We start from the raw sequence: 19,162 nt of genomic DNA on the forward strand, positions 1-19,162 counted from the left end.
AATTAATCACTTAATTATCTCATTCACTTTAACACCGCTTTAGTGTTACTTTAACACTCTGTAGAGTGGGACCATATTTGCTCTGAGCAGTGTTGATTTAACACTGTGGAATTTACTGTGTAGAGGTGGCAGTTTGCAGGCACAGCATATTGCTTAGAGGTCTGAACATGTTTAGGGGTGAGATATTTGCATACTCTCTGTTTCTGCAGAAGGAACTGGCCACAAAAACAAACTGCAAGTTCTTCTGCACTGACATCATGTGTCGATATTGGCCGTATCTGCAAAAGGTGGCTCAAGCATTCCCAGAAATGCAAAACTTGACTCAGATGAAGCCATTTCTCTCAGTTATGCATGCAAAGGGGCACTCTACAAAATGTGAGGTAAATGTATATTCTCGAACAATATGGTAACTAAGCCTTTTACCATTTTGACATCCATGAACTTGATATTTTTTACATTGGACGTGTGCATGCTGTAGGTGCAGTGGGGTGGCAAAAACCAAACAGGGGCAGGCACAACGATTGGTGAAGAAGTTGAGCAAGTGAACAGCTTTTTGTCCCGTGTGGCTCTAACTACAAAATACATGAGTAAGGCTGGTAAGTGGTCCTTTTTTACAGTTCTCATGTATTGTGCTTTGGTAGCATTGTAATTGTTAAAACAGCTTGCTTTTTTATAGATTTTTTTTTATCTTTTTATTTTTTTATTTCATTCATCATACTGTCTAACCACTAATTGAAAAGCACATTTAAGCCTTTCATCATTACAGCACGAGTAGATATGATCACATTGCATGCCAGAGGATGGAATGAGTGGAAAAAAAGAAACCTGCACAAGTACTTGTCTACACGGTACTTAAAGGTAAGTACAAAATAAAGATTTCATCAATGAAGGTTAAATTTCAATTGACTAAAGTCCACTGATATGTTGTACATACTAAGTATCTAATACTTTCAGTATTGCCGAAGGTTTGTGTGACTTTCCATTAATTATTCTTTTGAGACTATCCAAAAGACAAAGGAAGTCAAAGAGGACATTGAGGCTATAAAGAAGTGCACGCAAAGGTCTGATGAGGAACTGCAACAGTGGGTCACTGATGTGAGACAGTGGGCAGTCGACAGTAAGTATGTACTTGTTGCTGTCTCCTATCAATAGAAAATTATCATAAATTAAAAAATTATTATGCTGGTTTGTGTTTTAACACCTGACCTCTTAAAGGTCCCATGACATGCTACTTTTTGTAGGCTTTAATATAGACCTTAGTGGTCCCTAGTACTGTATCTGAAATCTCTTTCCAAAAATTCAGCCTCGGTGCAGAATTATAGCCACTACAAACCAGTCCCAGAATGAGCTTCCTTCAGACAGGCCGTTTCGGTGTCTGTAGCTTTAAATGATAATGAGGAGGAGAGAGGTGGAGGGTGGGCGTGGCCTTGACCATCTTGCGCAACGATACCACGCATGTTTGTTTATGTTGGATATATTGCAATGGCACGAAGACACGCAGTCGTTCAAGCATTTCAGTTTGACCCAGAATCTGATCCAGATGGAGAAGCTGCAACTCAGCAGCTCCAGCAGGACGTTTCCGAATGGTAAGTTTAAAATATTATGTTTGGATACGGTACTTTATTCGGATGGTTTACAGTTATCATCATGTAGCTAACGCGAACCTACTGTTGCCTTTTCATGAGAGATCTGTAACGTCTGTCATTTATCTTATTACAATTACATCAAGCTCTGCGATCTTGAAATGCGGATATCGCGCGCGCCATATTACCAACAGGAAAACGGTTATCCAAATAACAAAGACGTGTACAACACTCGCGTTACAGTGTGTGTATTCACACACATAAACTGCATAGCTCATGTGACAGCCACATTCTACGTGTAACAAGCTAGGTAACCATAAACAGTAAAGCAACACACTTATATATCATTAGTTGACTTACTTGTCCGAGGTGTGTAGCTGAGCCAAAGAGATTGATCCAGACTTTAGTTTCAGACGTTCAGCAAGCCCAGCTTTGTATTGACCCTTCAGTGTTCATTTGTACATCCAATTATTGAGCAATTATTATGCTTTGCTCGCTCAAAAGCCATTATGTCTCTCGTGGACAAACTAAAATCGCGCGTGCGCGTTCCTGTTTCCTAGCTCGTTTTCTCATGGGCGAGAAATATCCTCTGGGCGGGCAAAGCAGAGAAAGGGGAGGTAACATTTCCTCCTTGTAACGTCATAAAGAGGGGATTCAAGATCAGCCTGATTGAGCCTCCATTTTCTCAAAGGCAGAGAAAGATAGGAAAAGCTCGATTTATACCGATTGAAATTTCTAGAAACTTGGGGACCATATACAGGCTAGGGGAACTCATATTAATGTTAAAAAACCTCAGAAATTTAAAATTTCATGTCATGGGACCTTTAAGTGATATTAAGTGGTCATACCCAACTATATTAAAAAGCTTATGATTGGGAACTCTCTAAAAACTGTGTTTTTAAAGGGGAATTTGGTAACTATTTCAACTTAATAAAACCGTTTAGAAATCATTTGGATGGTTAAATAACCTATTCTGGTGACAATGGTGACTTTCCCCGCACCCCCCAGTGTTCCCAGGCGGAAAACCAACCTTGCAACATGGGGACTAACGTCCCGGTAAGTTGGAAATAGGAAGTCTCATGAGAAGTGAGAACGACCGAAAAACACAAACTGCTTTGCGGCAATTCAACAAACACACACTCCCATCATACTGTGTATGATGTATTACCCACCTCGGTAGACATAGCTCCACGCAATAAAGTTGGCCGGCTCCCATAATAACAAAGGCTCTTAAGCAGTGGTAGAAAGGTAGACGAGGGTACCACAAGTGAGTGTTTTTTATTTTATTTTTTATTTTATTTATTTTTTTACGACAGTGTTGTGAAATCTAGGCCTCACAGCAGTAGGGGGAGCTCGCTGAGAAAACATGCGACAACAAAAGTGGAAATCAACAAAGAAATGGCTCGAAATGAGCAAACTGAACAAATGTTTTCTGATTCTTTGGCAGAACATTTGTGGATGTCCTTTTTTGTTTTTACATGTGTTCCTACTACATTCTTCTTATTGAATCCTCCTTTTACCATATTTAATGTATAAGGTGTTTTATAGAAATAGTATAATTGTTCTATTTTTGATAGCACAGAAAATGCATGATATTGATCAAATACCTTCACAAATACTTTACAGCACCAGATGACCTCAGAACAGATGATCCAGTGGCGTTGCAACATCTGATTGAAGGCCTATTCTTGGGCATCCAGCAGAAAAAGAGGGATCTGTATCGAGTAACCGGTAAGTAGCCTCCATGCCTTCATGTACTTGTGGAGTTCATTTTAAATATAGCTTATTAATCTATAGCAGGGGTAGGCAACCTAAGGCACGCGTGCCAACACTGGCACGCGGAGGGTTAATCGCTGGCACACAAGCAAATGCGAGAGAAGTGTATGTATTTCATTCAGATAAAGTAGTCTAGTTTTATGCCGGTCAAATGCACTCGGGCTCCCCATGATTAACATCGCGCAACATCAGCATCACACGTGCACACGTTGGAACGCACATGTAGGAAATTAACCTCGTGAATTACGGCCGTTTCACGCATATTTTTTTCGGCGTACATGTTAATCCACACCGGGAGCAGGAGCAGCGCGTGAGCGCCCAACAGGAGCGTCGCGTGAGCAGCAGTGAAGCAGGGGTTTCGCCGCCGAGTGTATTTTGTCTGCGCTGCTCACGCTCAATTTAAAGCCCCTTTCACACAGAGATTCCAGAAAATACACGGATAAAGTGACCCGAGATTTGACCCGGGTTCGTTTGATTTTGGTTCATTCACACTGCCAGTGATTTTCCGGAATCAGAGAGTGCGTTCTCACACAAGCCGTAGCCTACAAATCCCGTGAAGACACGTGACATCGATGTAACTTAAAATGTCTTAAGTTTGCCTATGAGCTGCGATTTCTCTCTCTGATTCGATCATAAACTTGCGCATAACGTATCGTTTCACTAGCTGGCGAACGATCCCGGCTTCAGCGTCATCATTACGACACGGCATTATTACGGCTTTTGTTCACACAGGACTCTTTTCGTTCCGGGACTGAACACGGCAATGTTACTAGGTCCCCAACCCGGCATCAATCCCGGGTCGTGTTTGCATTCACACAGAAGGCAAAGCGCTGTGCGCTGGGTTCAAAGCGCTGTGTGAAAGGTGAAGTGAAAGCACACTTTTGATGGACAAAATAAATATGATTCCAAACAAAAGTGCCCAAAATGCACAGAATGTGCATATCTAGTGTGTTTTAACAAGAACTGGATTAGGTTATGTCAGAAAAGAAAATTAAGACTCAAAAATATTTATATAAAATTTACCCATTTAAATTTGTTTTTATTATTCAGTTTGGGTAAAAGGATATGGTATTTTATATAAAAAAATATATATGTAGAAAATAAATATTTGTGTGTGCTGTAAAGTAGTTAGAAAAAATGAAATCGGAATCGGCTAAAAAAATCGGTATCGGCAGGTCAAACTCAATGAAAAATCGGAATCGGCCTAGAAAATTGTAATCGGTGCATCTCTAGTTAGGAGTTATAAATATTATTAAATTGTCTATCTAAATCTAAAACAAATTTCAAGAGAAATATTTAAATTTCTGTACTATTTCTGTGTAAGCCATTATGAAAATGTAAAATGTTTGTGTATTTATATGAGTGTGTGTATATATATATATATATATATATATATATATATATATATATATATATATATATATATATATATATATATATATGCTATGTGTGTGTTGTGGCACAGTGATGAACTTGGAAACTTAAAAATGGCACTTTATGACAAAAAGGTTGCCGACCCCTGATCTATAGCTATAACTAAGTAATTTAAATTTGATCACATCTTGCATCATATATGTCCAATGTTACCATCACCCAACTCCCTGCATTACTTGAACATTGGCCACATTCCAGGTTATTTATTATGGTTAAATGACCAGAGGTGTAGTCAAAATATTCTACAATTGCATTTTTAGTCGCTGATGATGTGAGCTTTATAACATCATTTGTAAGGCGCCTTTTGGATGTCCATTAGCACAATGACCAACTTTATGCATATCCTCCTTAAAATTCTTTTTGCTGTGTTTTTTTTGCTGCAGACCGTAACAAACAGCGACACAAGATCCGAAGACGGATTAGAGAGGATAAGAAAAAGCTGTATAATGCCATATCCCAATACAATGATCTTCCAACCACCGACGACCCTCCCCCTCCCCTCCCCGTTGCTGAGAGCTCTGTCTTTACGCTAGCTCTCCCGCTAGCTTACACCCCCAACCTGTCATTACCGGTGCAACAAAAATGGTGAGCAATATTGGAGCTATCCAGCCGTACAGTTTTGAGCCAGATGCCAGCTCGGACGAGGAACAAGAGGACGTACATAGATCTAGTCGTCTACAAGTGGATGTATCAGAATGGTATTGTTTTTGTAATCATAATAAATAATCATAATAATAAATCATAGTGCTGCAGAATCAAGTTTAAATTTAAGTTTACTTATAGAGCACATTGAAAACCTAATTCTTACGTTTAAAGTTCAATTGTTTATGTATTTATGATTCCCCCCCCCCTCCCCTATCAGGTGTTCTTGTGGTAAATGCATTACTATGCCCATTGCTACTGAGAATATTTGCTGCTGGGAAATACCCAAGGTAGATTAAATGATGCTATAAATGACTTATTTACAATTGTATTGATAATTATTTTGTCTCCAATATAGGCCACTGTCCACATAATTGATGCTGTCTGTATTTTTTCCCCTGTAGGTTGTTGTCAAACTAAGGGTTCTACTGCAGCCTCATCCTACTGTACCTGTATGAGTCTTCACCCAGGATTAGAGCCAGTGTGCCTAGATGAATATGCACTTGAAAATGCCCTCAATATTTTCAGAGCCCTCCATGGCCCTATGCTAGTAAATGTTGATAATGCGTACGTAAAATACTGTTAAAACAGTTCGTGCACATCAAAAGATGCATAGGGGAAATCACAAGATCCCACATCGTGTTGTCTCAAAAATGTCTGCATTTCAGATTTTTGTAGTACAAAATATTGCAACAAATAATGATTTACTAAAACAGTAATCACATTTTATTTACTCAATCATTACATTATATACATTCTGTGATAAACACCAAAAATTAAAATCTTATCAGATGGATGATCACAGGACAAAATTTAACAATAGTCTGCAGTCTAGGGACATAGCTTTGTGTAAACAACTAAATATAATTTACAATCTTGCATTTTTTCCCAGGCAGAGGAGGTATCTGGCCTATCGCCAGTTTGTCAGCTGGGTGTGGGGGTACTTGGGCCATGGCAATAGGATAGTGATCCCATCCTGTGTTGTGGTCAGAATCCGCCAGCAGTATCCAGACCCTGAGGGAAATTATGTTGGCTTCTTAAACCACTAGATGATTGCCTTTTTTCAGATGAAGAATAAAAAAATTAATAAAATAAATAAAAAGATTTTGAAGAAATAATTGTACTTTACTATTCTCTTGAATTATAAAACTATAACTAATATATATATATATATGCTGATCTTGATGATTACGATGACTTTATAAAAGCTGTTTTACCAAAAAATCTGTCAAAGGACCCGGACTTCCCCCATATTTTAGTTATTATTTATATATATATATATACGTGTTTGACGTCTGCCAAGACGCTAAATAAATAAAGTACATCAGTGGCTGAAGTGAGATACATAGGCAGCAACAGCCTCTTGCTTGTCTGGTCTGTGGAACTGAGAACACAGGGTGTCTGGGATCTTCAGTTCCTGAAGCTCAACAGTGAATTTTGCTGGTTCATGCAGCACCTCGTCGAAGAAGACGCGCATTAGGTTGTCCACATAGGCTGGGAAGAAAAGATAATCATTAATCTGTATGTACCAAAAAATAAATAAAAATAAAACAATTATTGATATGTCTTTAATCTACCATATGATGGTTTTTTCTTTAGTGGCTGGATGGTGTGTTTTCCTTTCTTGTGCTTGGGGTATTTGAGCTTGTATGCTGGTGTTCCGTCTCTAGACGTCAGCTGTTCCCTGTTTCCATTTTCATTAAAATGCAGCGAAGCGAGATACAACCTGAAATCACAAATATATAAAATGGCCATCCAAAAAAAACAAATGAATAAATTCCAACCTGGATTCAACTAAGAATATATGTGAGAGACAGGTGTGTGCTTTTCCAAATAACAAATAAATTGACTATTCTGTTTACCTGCATAGCATTCCCCTGTAGGAGAAGACGACATTTTTGGGGGCAAATCGCAGAATGACGCTGTGGAAACCCTCAATGGCCGATGTTTGGTGCCTTGGGCTGAGTTTTGCCACACCTTTTAAGAGGTATTTGTTTGACACAATCCTCTGCAGTTTAAACAAAGCCGTTGATGCTGCAATTAAAATATTAATCTTAGAATATTCTTTTTCCCTACACATATCCAATATCACTTTTAGGAAAGTTGTGCAATAGCACAAACAAGTTGGCAAATTAATGTTGATATGTATTATTTATAGGAAACAAAAGAATGGATACCAGTACACTACATGATCTTGAGATTACATGCCTGATTTCAACCACTTTTTGGGGCGGCTTCCATCCAAGGCAGGGTGCAGACACTCAGGGAAGAGGACGTTGTCCTGGCTGTGGATGTTCTGGACATGATTACTGAACGATGTCCACTTAGCTACAGCTTCTTCACCTGATGAGGAAGAGATGGCACACCAGTACAGATGGTTTACCAGGCTCTGCTGCCATCTCTTTAACTCATTGCAGTCCTTCATCTTTGCCAGAGCCTCTACTTTCTTCGAAACACCTGAATGGCGAGAATGAGCAAATGGAAGTTTGTTACTTGGGACCGTGTATATCACAGTTCAAGAACCATGTGAATATCAATTTTTTAAATTTACTTCACCTTTGGCAACATGCCAAACATCATAAAAGTGCTCAATATCGTTCCTCTCAATTCTCAAAAACTTCTGGATTTGAGAGTGTCTGTCAGTGACAATTGATGCAACTTTCACAGCAGATTTTTCCAGGAAATCGAGACTCCTAATCAGGCCCTCTTTCTCCATTTTGGCACTGCCGCCACATTCGTTACTCTGTGGGGTTAGAGAAAACAATATTGCACAAACACATGATTTTTTTTCTATTTCACATCAACATTCTGTCATAGGTGAGATATTAAAATAAATGATTAATGCAGAAGGTCAGAATGTCATATTCACCATGTGACATTTATTTTCATAGATTTATTTTAAACTATGTGAATTATTCAGGTTTTGCACATGAGCATAAATGAATAAAATCTAATTCAGAAATAAATTTAATGTTTTTATTGGGCTCCTAGACTTCTGGGGGAAATCAAACTTTACCATTTCTGTGTGAGCATGTAGTCCAAACGGGCTCAACCCTCAAAAAGTGTGAATGGGTGCTCAATCCTCAAGCAATTAAATGACAAAAAATGCACAAAAGTACAGGACAATATCCTGTACCTTTTGAACTAAGTGGGCATGTGCCATAATCTCACCTGCACCAACTGGACATCAATAATTTTTCCCGTGTTGAGGTCCATCATTGAGTAAGAGCCATATTTTGCACAGTGTCCTGGGCTGTCGGCTCTCATGTCACCCCCAAGCTCGGCTCCCCCAGGCCTACTCTTTGTTTCCTGGATCAGGTCTGCTTGGGTCCGCTTCCACACAGTGAAAACACATGGCTCCATAAATGATGAGGCATGGAGGAAATATGTGCTCTCTACTATGTTGCAGACTTTGAGTGCAGACAGAACCTGTAACACAACCAAATCTTGATGAGTTGATTATGTTTTGAAATTAGACATTAGAAATTACACACACATACTTCCATTAATGCTGTATATTTTTATCCACTTCTTGCTACATTTATGCACATTTATGTACTGTTACTTACTTTGCTGATCTGTCTAAATGACGTGCCAGTAAAGTGTACTGCAGCAGATAACTGCAGGTTGCCTGCTGGGGTGCTGCCGATGATCGGCTGACTTTTCCACTGCCTGGAGTAGTCACAGAAAGGACATTTCTGTCTGATTGACAAAAATGTTCCCCTGACATACTTCTGCAGCTCACATGTCCGCTGACAAATTGGACAGTCATGGAACAGAGCAAGGAGGCAATCTTCATATACAAGATATTTTACAATATCTTGTATTGGTGTTGGAGGGCTGTGGGGTGGGTGGAGGATGAAATATATTATATTACTTCATCTCTCTTTTCATAAAACATAATACAGCAATTCGACTACAAAGTAATTTAAAAAAGAATATTTAAAGAATTGTATTATAAAATAAAGGAATTCACATCAGCAATATCAATCCATTTTCTGAGATCACAAAGTGAGTAGATTGTGAAGATTATTCGTATTTGTAGTTAGTGTGTAACCCAGGAAACAAGTTTTTTTGAAAATATGTAAAAGATGCAGATTTTTGTCTAATTGGCAGTGAGTGATCACCTGACAATGGTTGAGTCACTCAAAGAAGACATGCTGGGGTGATATGTTGACTGAGAACGGTCAACTGGTTCTTCCTCAGCATCATCCAGATCCTCCGTGTCATCCAGCAATGTCTCAAGGCGTCTCCTTTTCAAAGGTGGGGGCCTTGTCTTGTCCGGTGTTGAAGTAAAGCCTCCAAACTCTGCTTTCACCTCAGTATTGCTTCCAAAGGAACTGGTGGATGGATTGACTTGGATAGCTGTAATATGACAATTTTACATATGAACAGACATGTATTACTATGACTACATATTACAGTCCAGGGGTCAATACACATCCGGTGACACTATTTCATAATAATAAGTGACATTCACATATTCAATTTTAAGAAACGGTGCATACAAATCATCATCTACATGAAATTTAACCAGATTATTGCTAGTAATGTCAGCTAAGGGGCTACATGCACAGCTCCTCTACTTCCAGAAATTGAAGCAGCTCCTTTAATTTCTTACATTAGCCAAAATGATTAATCAAGGTGTCTCAAACTGCCTCTTTCATGGCAATAATGATGAAGCACACCCGGTCTAAACAGTTTTGCCAATCATGTAGGACATATAATGACAGAGCAGCTTTAATTTCAGCAAGTACCGGTAGTAGAGTTGTACATAACTTAATTCATGAAGTTCCTAACACACAACAGCCTGCATACAGACACATATAAACAAAGAATTATACTAAGACATCACCAATGAACACTAGCACAGATATTTCATTCTAAAAATATTAACGACAATAGAAATCATTAGATCATGTCATTACACAAATCAACACTAACCTTTACTTCGAATGGATTTGAGAGTATACTCTGACAGCTGGGTGGCCACAGTTGCCCTTCCCCTCTTCTGTGGCTCCCACTGACAGCCTACATCTCTTGTCTGTGTGGCAGCCGCAGAAGTGACGTTAGAGAAAACAGAACACAATAAATAACTTTACCATGAATCATGCGGCGCCCCAGTGCATTTGACCGGCATAAAATCGACATATGTCTCTAAAAATAAACTTACCGGTAAAGTCTTGATGGAAGGCACTGCATCCGGCTTCAAAAATAATTTACTGACGAAGCCCATTTTTTTCTCCTGCCAGTTGGTGAAACAGTGTTCTGTGAAGTGCTGACCGCAAACCGATGTGTGGTTTTTAACATTGCCGTGACCAAGGAACGTAATCCATTCGTCTCTCACAGCAACATGTTTTGGTAAAGCATGAAAGCTAATACCAATATCTCTCCTCTTAGCATTGCAACCCGCTACCGCACATAGGTGTTGATCCGCCATCGTCTTCTCTTCTCTATGAGCTTGTGGCCCCGCCCAGTGGAGTTACTACGTCACAACTCCAGTCTATTTTAGCCGGCATTTTAGCGTCTGCTACTGATTCACAGCCATTTGAATGCAGAAATACTCAGAAATACAACTTCGAACTTATTTTTCTCAAGATATGTTCTCTAACATCAGAAAAATGCCACAAGAACATGTTAACACCTAGAAAAACATGATTTTCATCGGAGTGGGTCTTTAAACACTTACCTCTTTAAACTCCGACTTTCAAAGGAAAGAGGCCCATGTGCTTTTCATTTGTTTTGGAAAATCTGGGACAGACAATATTAAATTTTATTTGTAAACCATTTTGTTTTTGCCAACTCTAACTGCACTCAAGAGAAAGTGAGTAAAGGTCTGATTAATGTGTCAAGGTGGCTCACCCTTTCCTTTTCCACACTGTAGATTCAACACCAATCACTTGTTGCCTATGTTGTAGGGACAGAGAATTGTACCATTATTGGATTTTACTCCCAAAAAGGCATTAAGAGGTAGTATTTTAATATGGTGGTTAATTCAATTGGTCATTTGTCTTCATAGAACCTCACCCCCAGCTGTCCAGTCATTGAATTCACATCTTTAAAATCCACTCCTGCTATCCGTTGTACATGTCCAATAGTTAAAATTCCAGAGTTGATAAGATTCTCTTCTGTCACAGAGTAACCCAGTTCATTGGACAAATCCAAGCGTGAGCCAAAAATTAATGGCTCTTGCAGCAACCAGTACAAGGAATTTACAGTCCTTCTCTTTGGTACTTCGAACAAAGCCCAGACTTTAAAAAGATTCCGATAAAAAACAGGAAACTTGGAGAATTTTAGCTTTTGAGGAGCCATCCAAAATAAGGCTTTATCCAGCCCCAGTCCTTCAAACTCTCTCAGTAAAGAGAAATATAGAATAGAACCTGACACTTCCTTAGGCATGAAGAAAAAGGTTTTTGACAAGGTGATGCAGCTGGAGAGACTGATTGAGGAAGAGGCTATAAAAGTATTAATTTAGAGGATTTAATCAATAAAAAAAAAAAAAAAAAAAAAAAAATATTAATTGAACACAATCGTAGCATATTATATATATTTATTAACATCAACAAACCTCCGATAAAAATACGTTACCCAGCATGCTCTAGTTAAAGCAGTGTACCTATGTACCAGTACCTATGACAAGAAAACGTTTAAACTGCTTACTTGCACGCCGTGGAGCGTTGTTAAACTCACCTTTGAATGCAGTTTTACCTGCAGTTGAGCGTTGTTTTGGTTAAACTCACCTCTGAATGCCGTTTTACATGCAGTTGAGCGTTGTTAAACTCACCGTTGAATGCGGTTGCACACCATGTGCGTTGTTAAACTCACCGCTGAATGCGGTTGCCGAACGCGCTAAACCTTTGCGCAGAGAGGGCACTTTGATATCAGATTGCGAGGGTTTTTAAACATCAAAAACCAGTTGGAGGGCCAGATAAATATCATCTGGGGGCCGCCATTTTACTAACCCTGGCATAGATCATTCATTGTAGTCTATTCCTTTTTATTTGTATTTATTGTAGCCTCGACCCATACACAGCAGACGGGTTGCGGTGTTACCCAAGACGTCAAATTTCAACGCTGCAGGCTCCGGTTCAGAGTTCTATAGAAGTCAAACAAGACTACCCTGCACGTTGAAAAATGACGCCAAAGGTATACCCAGTGCGTTAAAAAGTGACGCCAAGGGGTCCTGGCCAAGCGTCCATATTTAACGAGTCCAACTGCGTCCTGTAAAACGCCCGTGGGTTGCATTGATGGTTGAAAGCCATGAGCGTCTCTCATACACGATAAAGGGTGTGTGTTGAATTCGGCCAATATACTCCTGCGGGCAATTAAGGGATGATGGAACCTATATTGTCGTGTTTTTAGTTAGGATACCTAGCACACATTCACGTTTAAATTGAGAAGGCTACCACAGGCTTATTTAAAACTAAACGAAATTGTAGCCTACGCATGCTACTGTTGCTGAAAGCGTCTGATATCACGCACTTGGATTGGCTAGCAAAGTCCAACTGCGTCCTGTAAAACGCGGGTGGGTTGCATTGGAGGTGGTTAAGCCGCGAGCGTCTCTCACAGACGATAAGGGTGTTGAAAATGGCGAATATCTCCTCTCGAAAGATAAATAATGGAAAACAATTACCTCCTATATTAGGTGTAGGCAATCCTAATCATAGAGCAAACATAAGTCGTTGCTGAAAACGTCTTTAGTCTGTGCAGTCGGTCAATGTTGAGGTGAATTGACGACTGGCGAAGCCCTGAGCGTGTAATTACATCGCGGATGGTTTTACATTGAAGTTGGTTGAAAGCCATGTGCGTGTCATCTATACGCAAAAGGGTGCTATATGCGTGGGCAGAAAACGCCGAAGGACGTGACAAAACGGCCTTATATGACGCCGTGAGATGAGAACGGGTTGATAATTTCACCTAGGTATTAAATGAACTCCATCTTGCAAAACTAGCCCAGGACTGTCAAGTCTAATGATCAAGTCAAGATCTATGGTTAATGAATGACGTGATATTAGAGTCTTCCCGGTAGAACTTGCGCTAGAACTCCCATTTCTTTAAAATGCCTTATGCAGATTAGTGGCATTAACAAATGGAGACAAATGATTCAAAAGATTGGATAGTTACAGTTGGTCTGCTTACAATCTGTTTGTATGTAAAAAAGTTTTTGTATTTGTAAAAAAATAATTTCCCTATGGAGAAAATAAAATACTATGAAAATAGTTTCAGTTATGACTTTTTAATTTGTTTTAGTCTAGTTAGGTTTGTATCAAATACAATGTGATTTCCGTTGATCAAGATCTGACCATCCCAAAATTGATGGGTCAACTGATATTGCTTGTTCATTTAGTCACATTAACTTTTGTCAGGTAATATTCAAGGACATACACATACATATATTCATAAGGATATGTATTGACACTACATTCATTTAATTACCATCATATTTTTAAGATTCTATAAATATAATTAAATGCAAAAAAGGGAAGAACATATTAAATTTCTTCCACAACCCGAATGTCTTCTACCCACCATTCTACATGCCCAACTTGAGGATGTATTAGTAATTGGAAATGGGGCAATGCACTTAAAACCTGTGACCTGTTCATCAAGGGACTCAGGAATTTGCAAGTACAGGCAGGTTTGCAAGTATCCAGTTTTAATTTATACCTTAATGGTGTCAAGGGAACCTCTGATGATCCAGAGTAGCTCACTTTGATCTTCTGCCTGCAGTGACCCCCACACCACTATAAGGTACTTACTTATACAAGGTACTTATACAAGGTACACTCTTTCACCTAGATATCATCATATAGAGACTGTGTCTGTTCCCCGAATTAGGAAATGCAAAAAAAACTTCCAAACCCATTTGCCCAATTTCTGTTTATCTCTTTCTCATTGTTGCTCAGGCGTTTTGTCACTTCATCAAATCATGCAAGATAAAAGGAATTCAAGTTGAAGAGAGAAGTGTCCTGATGAGTCAGTTGGCTGATGACACAGCTCTTTTCTTGAAAAATGTTGATCAAATACAGTCAGCTGTCAAGTTTATTGAATTTTTTTCCAGTGCCTCAGGTCTCTGCCTTAATTTACAAAAATGTAAACTGTTTGCTTTAAAAAGTTGCCATGCCAGAAAAATTTGTAATATTCCTGTAAAGGATGCTCCAACTTATTTGGATATGGTTATTACTAAAAATGACCAGGAGAGAATCTCACAAAATTTTGGATTAACAGAGGGACTTGTCTCTCATAGGTCGTGTTCTGCTGGCAAAAGCGGAAGGTATTTATGTAGTTACCTCGATACATTCAGATAATACAATAAATGTCATGTCTGGTAGATGTAAAATCAGGGCTTTAAGTGAATAGTCCACCCAAAATGAAAACTCATTTATTCACCCATGTGTGTGCCTTTTTTCATTCCATGTGTAAGCCTTTCATTGTTCATCTGAACACAATAGAATTTGTAGAAGTTTTCAGATGTGTATGTCCATAGAATGGAAGCAAATGGCAGCCAACAATGTAATAGTAATGTGAACTAACAATAAGCAGATGGATTGTTAACTATCGTTAACAAAGATTAATAAATCTTGTAAGAAATGTATTGGTATTTTTTAGTTAATGCATTATAGAACCATATTTTAAAGCATATTATTGATATTCTATCAATGTTGTGTATGCCATCAAACAGTCCAAGAAGTTAAGGAAGATGTTAAGTTTCAGACTGAAAAGTAGCAATGCAATTTGCTGATTACTTTTAAAATATAAAGGATCAAATTCACCTGGGCTTAACCAAAGTGTTTTTGTGTTTTGTCCAGGCCACTGAGGATGCAGAAAATGAAATCCCAAACACAGTCATGGGGATTTACAGAATCCAAAGTGGAGATTGTGCAGAATACATTGGCGTTGTGATTGAGGGCATTAAGGTTTTGAGCAACCTAGACTGCGGGATCCTGGCATTCATCATGCTGTTCGGTCTCATTTATGCTCTTGATCTTATTTTACTGACAACCTCAAGTACACCTTCGAGTTTATCCAGAAAATCCTAATGAACTTGGATGGATATAGGCTGAATGCAAAGATCCAGCAGCTCAAAATCAAGCTGTTTGCATGAGATGTGCACTTTTTTCGAGAACACAATGAGAATTATTTGAGAATACATTATGTATTGAGTCATTAACATACTTATGCACGCACACACACCACACAAAAAAAAGTACATTTATTTTTTATACACTCTTACATGCTTTTTCTTACACACTTTTTGTGTGTATTTCTAGTTAGTCGTTCTTGTCTTTAGGGATAGTTCACCCAAAAATGAAAATTCTGTCATCATTTACTGATCCTGGGGTTGTTCCAAACCTGTATAAATGTCTTTGTTCTGTTGAACATGTAGCAAAACGTGGCTCGTCTAATAGTGACTACGCCACCCCGAATTACCGGGGAAATAATTCAGTAAACGGGACACAAGACCGTTTGCTCAGGAGAGGCAGGAGGCGTGAGTTCACGTTTAAACAAGCAATTTTTATTAAAGAAAATAATTAAACAAAAAAAATAACTCACAATAAATTGCCTTGATTCATAAAAAAAAAAAAAAAAAAAACCTGAAAAAAAAGATAAGGAATGTAGATCACTGTAGGGACTGAGGCCCTCGAAAGGCAGGCTAGCTATAGCTGCATAAGGCAAAGAAAACACAATTTGAAAATCACACTCCACTACAAATAGTGATAAAAAATAACACAACACTAATAACCCCCAAATTAAAGTGAAGCCCGTGCAGCTACAACCAGCAGCCTGCTTCCAGGATTAACTTCTAATGCTTAAGGATGGAGCAGTCACAATGATAAAGGTCGTGCGCTGGAACTGCAGGCGGTGAGTAAAACTGCTACAAATGTCTGTGAGTTGGTAGCTATCGGCGCGTAAGCACAGCAAGTAAACAACATGATCACGTATAATTAATGTATCTATGGAGCATGCGATGTATGGTGTGTGTGTGTGTTTAAATACATTTGTTTAGCTGGCCACTGTAGGTGTCTGTATGTTTATTGTAAAACCACTCCAAACAACAATACACAAAGAGTGTGAAAATATGTTGAAATAAATGAATTATTTCATAATAAACCTAGGGGCCACAAATCACGCTTCTTCATTGAAATGCGCCGGTTACTATTCCATTGTTTTTCTATGAAAATACTGGTCTGATGTGCAAAACTGTTCCGCTTGCTACTGTCACATACAATAATCCATAAACCAATTCATGTCCTCATAAACCACGAGTAAACACACAAATGTTGTAATACTCGCGCATGACATGGTGTTCTAAAAACACTGCGCTCAAGTTAAAATCATTTCTACTTGTAAAAAACTCTCGAGACCTTGTGTTTTTCCCCCATTTCACTGCCCATCTCACGTTTTTCTAAGCAAAAACACGTTCTGTATGTATGCTCGTGATTCTTTAGCTCCGCCCACACGGCACGCCTCCAGCCGCTCGATTTTTTCCGGAAAGACTCGGTACAGCCTATCTTTCTTTTATAAATATAATAAAACTAAAGACTTTTTGGAGATATGAAGGATGCAATACTACTCTATAGGTACTCAAGATTAACATGAGATTGACTGAAACTGAGTGTTTCACCTCCCCTTTAAATAACTATTGCACTATATAGTTTTAAATAAAAATAACTCGATCAAGATTTGTCTCTTGTCTCTATGGGGTACAAAAGAAGGATTTCCTACAGTTTTTCTGAATTGCTAAAACACAAAACCCCATTCTCTGAACCAAAATCTCAATAGTCTAAACCAATTTGTCGAATAAATCACTCTTTCTGTAAAACATTAAACAAGTTCAGGTAGTTACAACACTGTTTGCAAATCTCATTCACTTTTTTTTCAAAACTCTAAACACATTCTCACTCACTAAAACACATTTTGCACTGTGATGCACTTATGTTTCAAAATGCTAAACACAGGCAGGCGAAAGTTAAACACAACTGCAACACAGTGGTCATCATTTACACACAACGACTCAAAATTGTTCACACTTATTTCTAATGATGTGACCAAACCAACTGTGCATAATACAAGTCAGTTCAGAGTCCCAACATTTACTCAAAATGTTGCACTGAATGTTGATACCAACAATGGATGGAAACAATATAAGAGGGAGAGAAGGAAGAGGATGAGTAAGAGGAGGTGAACAAGCAGGAAGAGGATGAGGATGAGGACAAGGAAGAGCAAGGTGTGGAGAATTGTCAAGGCTGGATCTGGCTTTAGGGTTTTTCCCTTTGCCTGCAGAGACGACATTGTCTGAGATTTGGAGAAACTCCTCTGGCTGGACCAACATGAAGACATGATGCTGAAGCAGAATAAAATCTCTCTCACTGACCTTGATTCTGCAGTTGCACAACTCTTCTGAGTGTGCTTTACTGTAACATGCTTTTTCATTTAGAGTTTTTTTTACTGTAACCTTTTTGGCTTTTGCAGTTGGGTCACATTTTCACAGTATACAAGTGGTGAATATACAAACATGCGATAAGGCCTACTATTCAATATTCAGTACAATACTATACTTGCAGTGGATACAGTATACAGTTTATTCACCTTACTACTGTAAGTTGTCATTACTAATTGCATGTTTTATGTAATTGCAAAATTTGTTTACTTTGTTACAATATACTTTTTTTTCTGTAACTGCATGCTTTGGATTCTGTGTTGTACATTTTTTGATGTAGTGTCTAATGAATGATCTGTAGTGTTAATAATTTTGACTCGCTGTGTGTATGATCTGAGATCATTGTTTGATTCTGAGCACAGATAAAATGGTTTTGTGGCAATTGTTTGATTTTGCCAGAAGAGTCAGAGGTTCTGTGGATGTGGTTTGAAAATTTGGTTTTGTGTTTAAGGTTTTGAGAAAGTGAGTAATGGTTTCAAGAAATGTGTTTTAGCAATTCAGAAAAACTGTAATTTAAGTTTAAGAAGCATAAAACTAATTTTATAAATGTATCCATTTCATCTAAACTATTTGATAAAAATTGAGTTGGACCAACTCATTTAACTTGGTCAAAATTGAGTTGGACCAACTTAATTTCATTGCATGAATTAGTTTTTTATGAGTTGGGGCTACACAATTTATTGGATGGAAATCCTGCCCTCAATTAAATTGAGTTTGTCCAATGAGTTATTTTTTTGAGTGTGTGGTGAGATGGAGACTCACCACACTGTGTACAAACTGTGTTGTTTAAAGTTCATAGTAATTGTTCTGACTTGTAAATAATAAATGTGAACAATAATACACTGTTGATAAAATGAGTAATGAGTTTAATCAATCATTACATGAAGCAAATACAAACATTAAGTAAAAGTGAAATTGAATGAGATCTCTCTCTTTACTGACACAAAGCATCTCAAGAGAAGAAGAGAAGAAAAGTGTACAGTTTCAAAGATACATGAAAGTATATCTTGCGTTTGCATGGAAGAGTAGAAGTGGAAGAGAAACTAGATGTTCTGATTAAAAAATAAAACAATGAAAAAAAATAGTAATAAAAATTCACGTCTCTCTTAAAAGTGTTATGGCCTTCTTCTCCAGTGTCAATTTTCTGGTGGTCTTTCAGTTCATTTTCTGTAGTAAAGAACTTCTGCACTGAAACACACACCGCTGTGTCTTTTCTGCTGGAATATTACTAATGAATCTTCTCCTTTGAGTGAATCTTCAGGTGTTTCTTCAGGACTGATGCTCA

General features: G+C 38.3%; 3 protein-coding genes across 3 annotated transcripts in view; 1 reads left to right on the forward strand and 2 right to left on the reverse strand.

Moving 5' to 3' along the window:
• LOC309493888 (uncharacterized protein) overlaps positions 1 to 19,162 on the reverse strand; it is a gene marked incomplete at its 5' end in the record, with an annotated part of 160,197 nt that overhangs the window by 86,993 nt on the left and 54,042 nt on the right. The window lies entirely within an intron of this gene.
• On the forward strand, positions 127 to 5,855 carry LOC309493803 (uncharacterized protein; the record flags this gene model as incomplete). The annotated part of the gene is made up of 7 exons (XM_082163055.1): positions 127 to 380; positions 479 to 596; positions 767 to 858; positions 1,000 to 1,117; positions 3,210 to 3,314; positions 5,177 to 5,378; positions 5,840 to 5,855. The coding sequence occupies exons 1-7, from the start codon at positions 168 to 170 to the stop codon at positions 5,853 to 5,855; spliced, it is 864 nt and encodes a 287-aa protein (XP_082019181.1). The 5' UTR covers positions 127 to 167.
• On the reverse strand, positions 6,175 to 10,501 carry LOC309474557 (uncharacterized protein). Its single transcript, XM_082137083.1, has 9 exons — positions 10,380 to 10,501; positions 9,563 to 9,800; positions 9,005 to 9,275; positions 8,607 to 8,864; positions 7,992 to 8,178; positions 7,644 to 7,892; positions 7,298 to 7,469; positions 7,013 to 7,161; positions 6,175 to 6,929 (listed from the first exon to the last, which is right to left on the reverse strand). Exons 2-9 carry the CDS (start codon positions 9,592 to 9,594, stop codon positions 6,760 to 6,762), a joined length of 1,488 nt encoding a protein of 495 aa, XP_081993209.1. The 5' UTR covers positions 9,595 to 9,800; positions 10,380 to 10,501; the 3' UTR covers positions 6,175 to 6,759.

This window comes from Leuciscus leuciscus, assembly GCF_965113295.1.
Source record: "Leuciscus leuciscus genome assembly, chromosome: 1".
Lineage (NCBI taxonomy): Eukaryota > Metazoa > Chordata > Actinopteri > Cypriniformes > Leuciscidae > Leuciscus > Leuciscus leuciscus.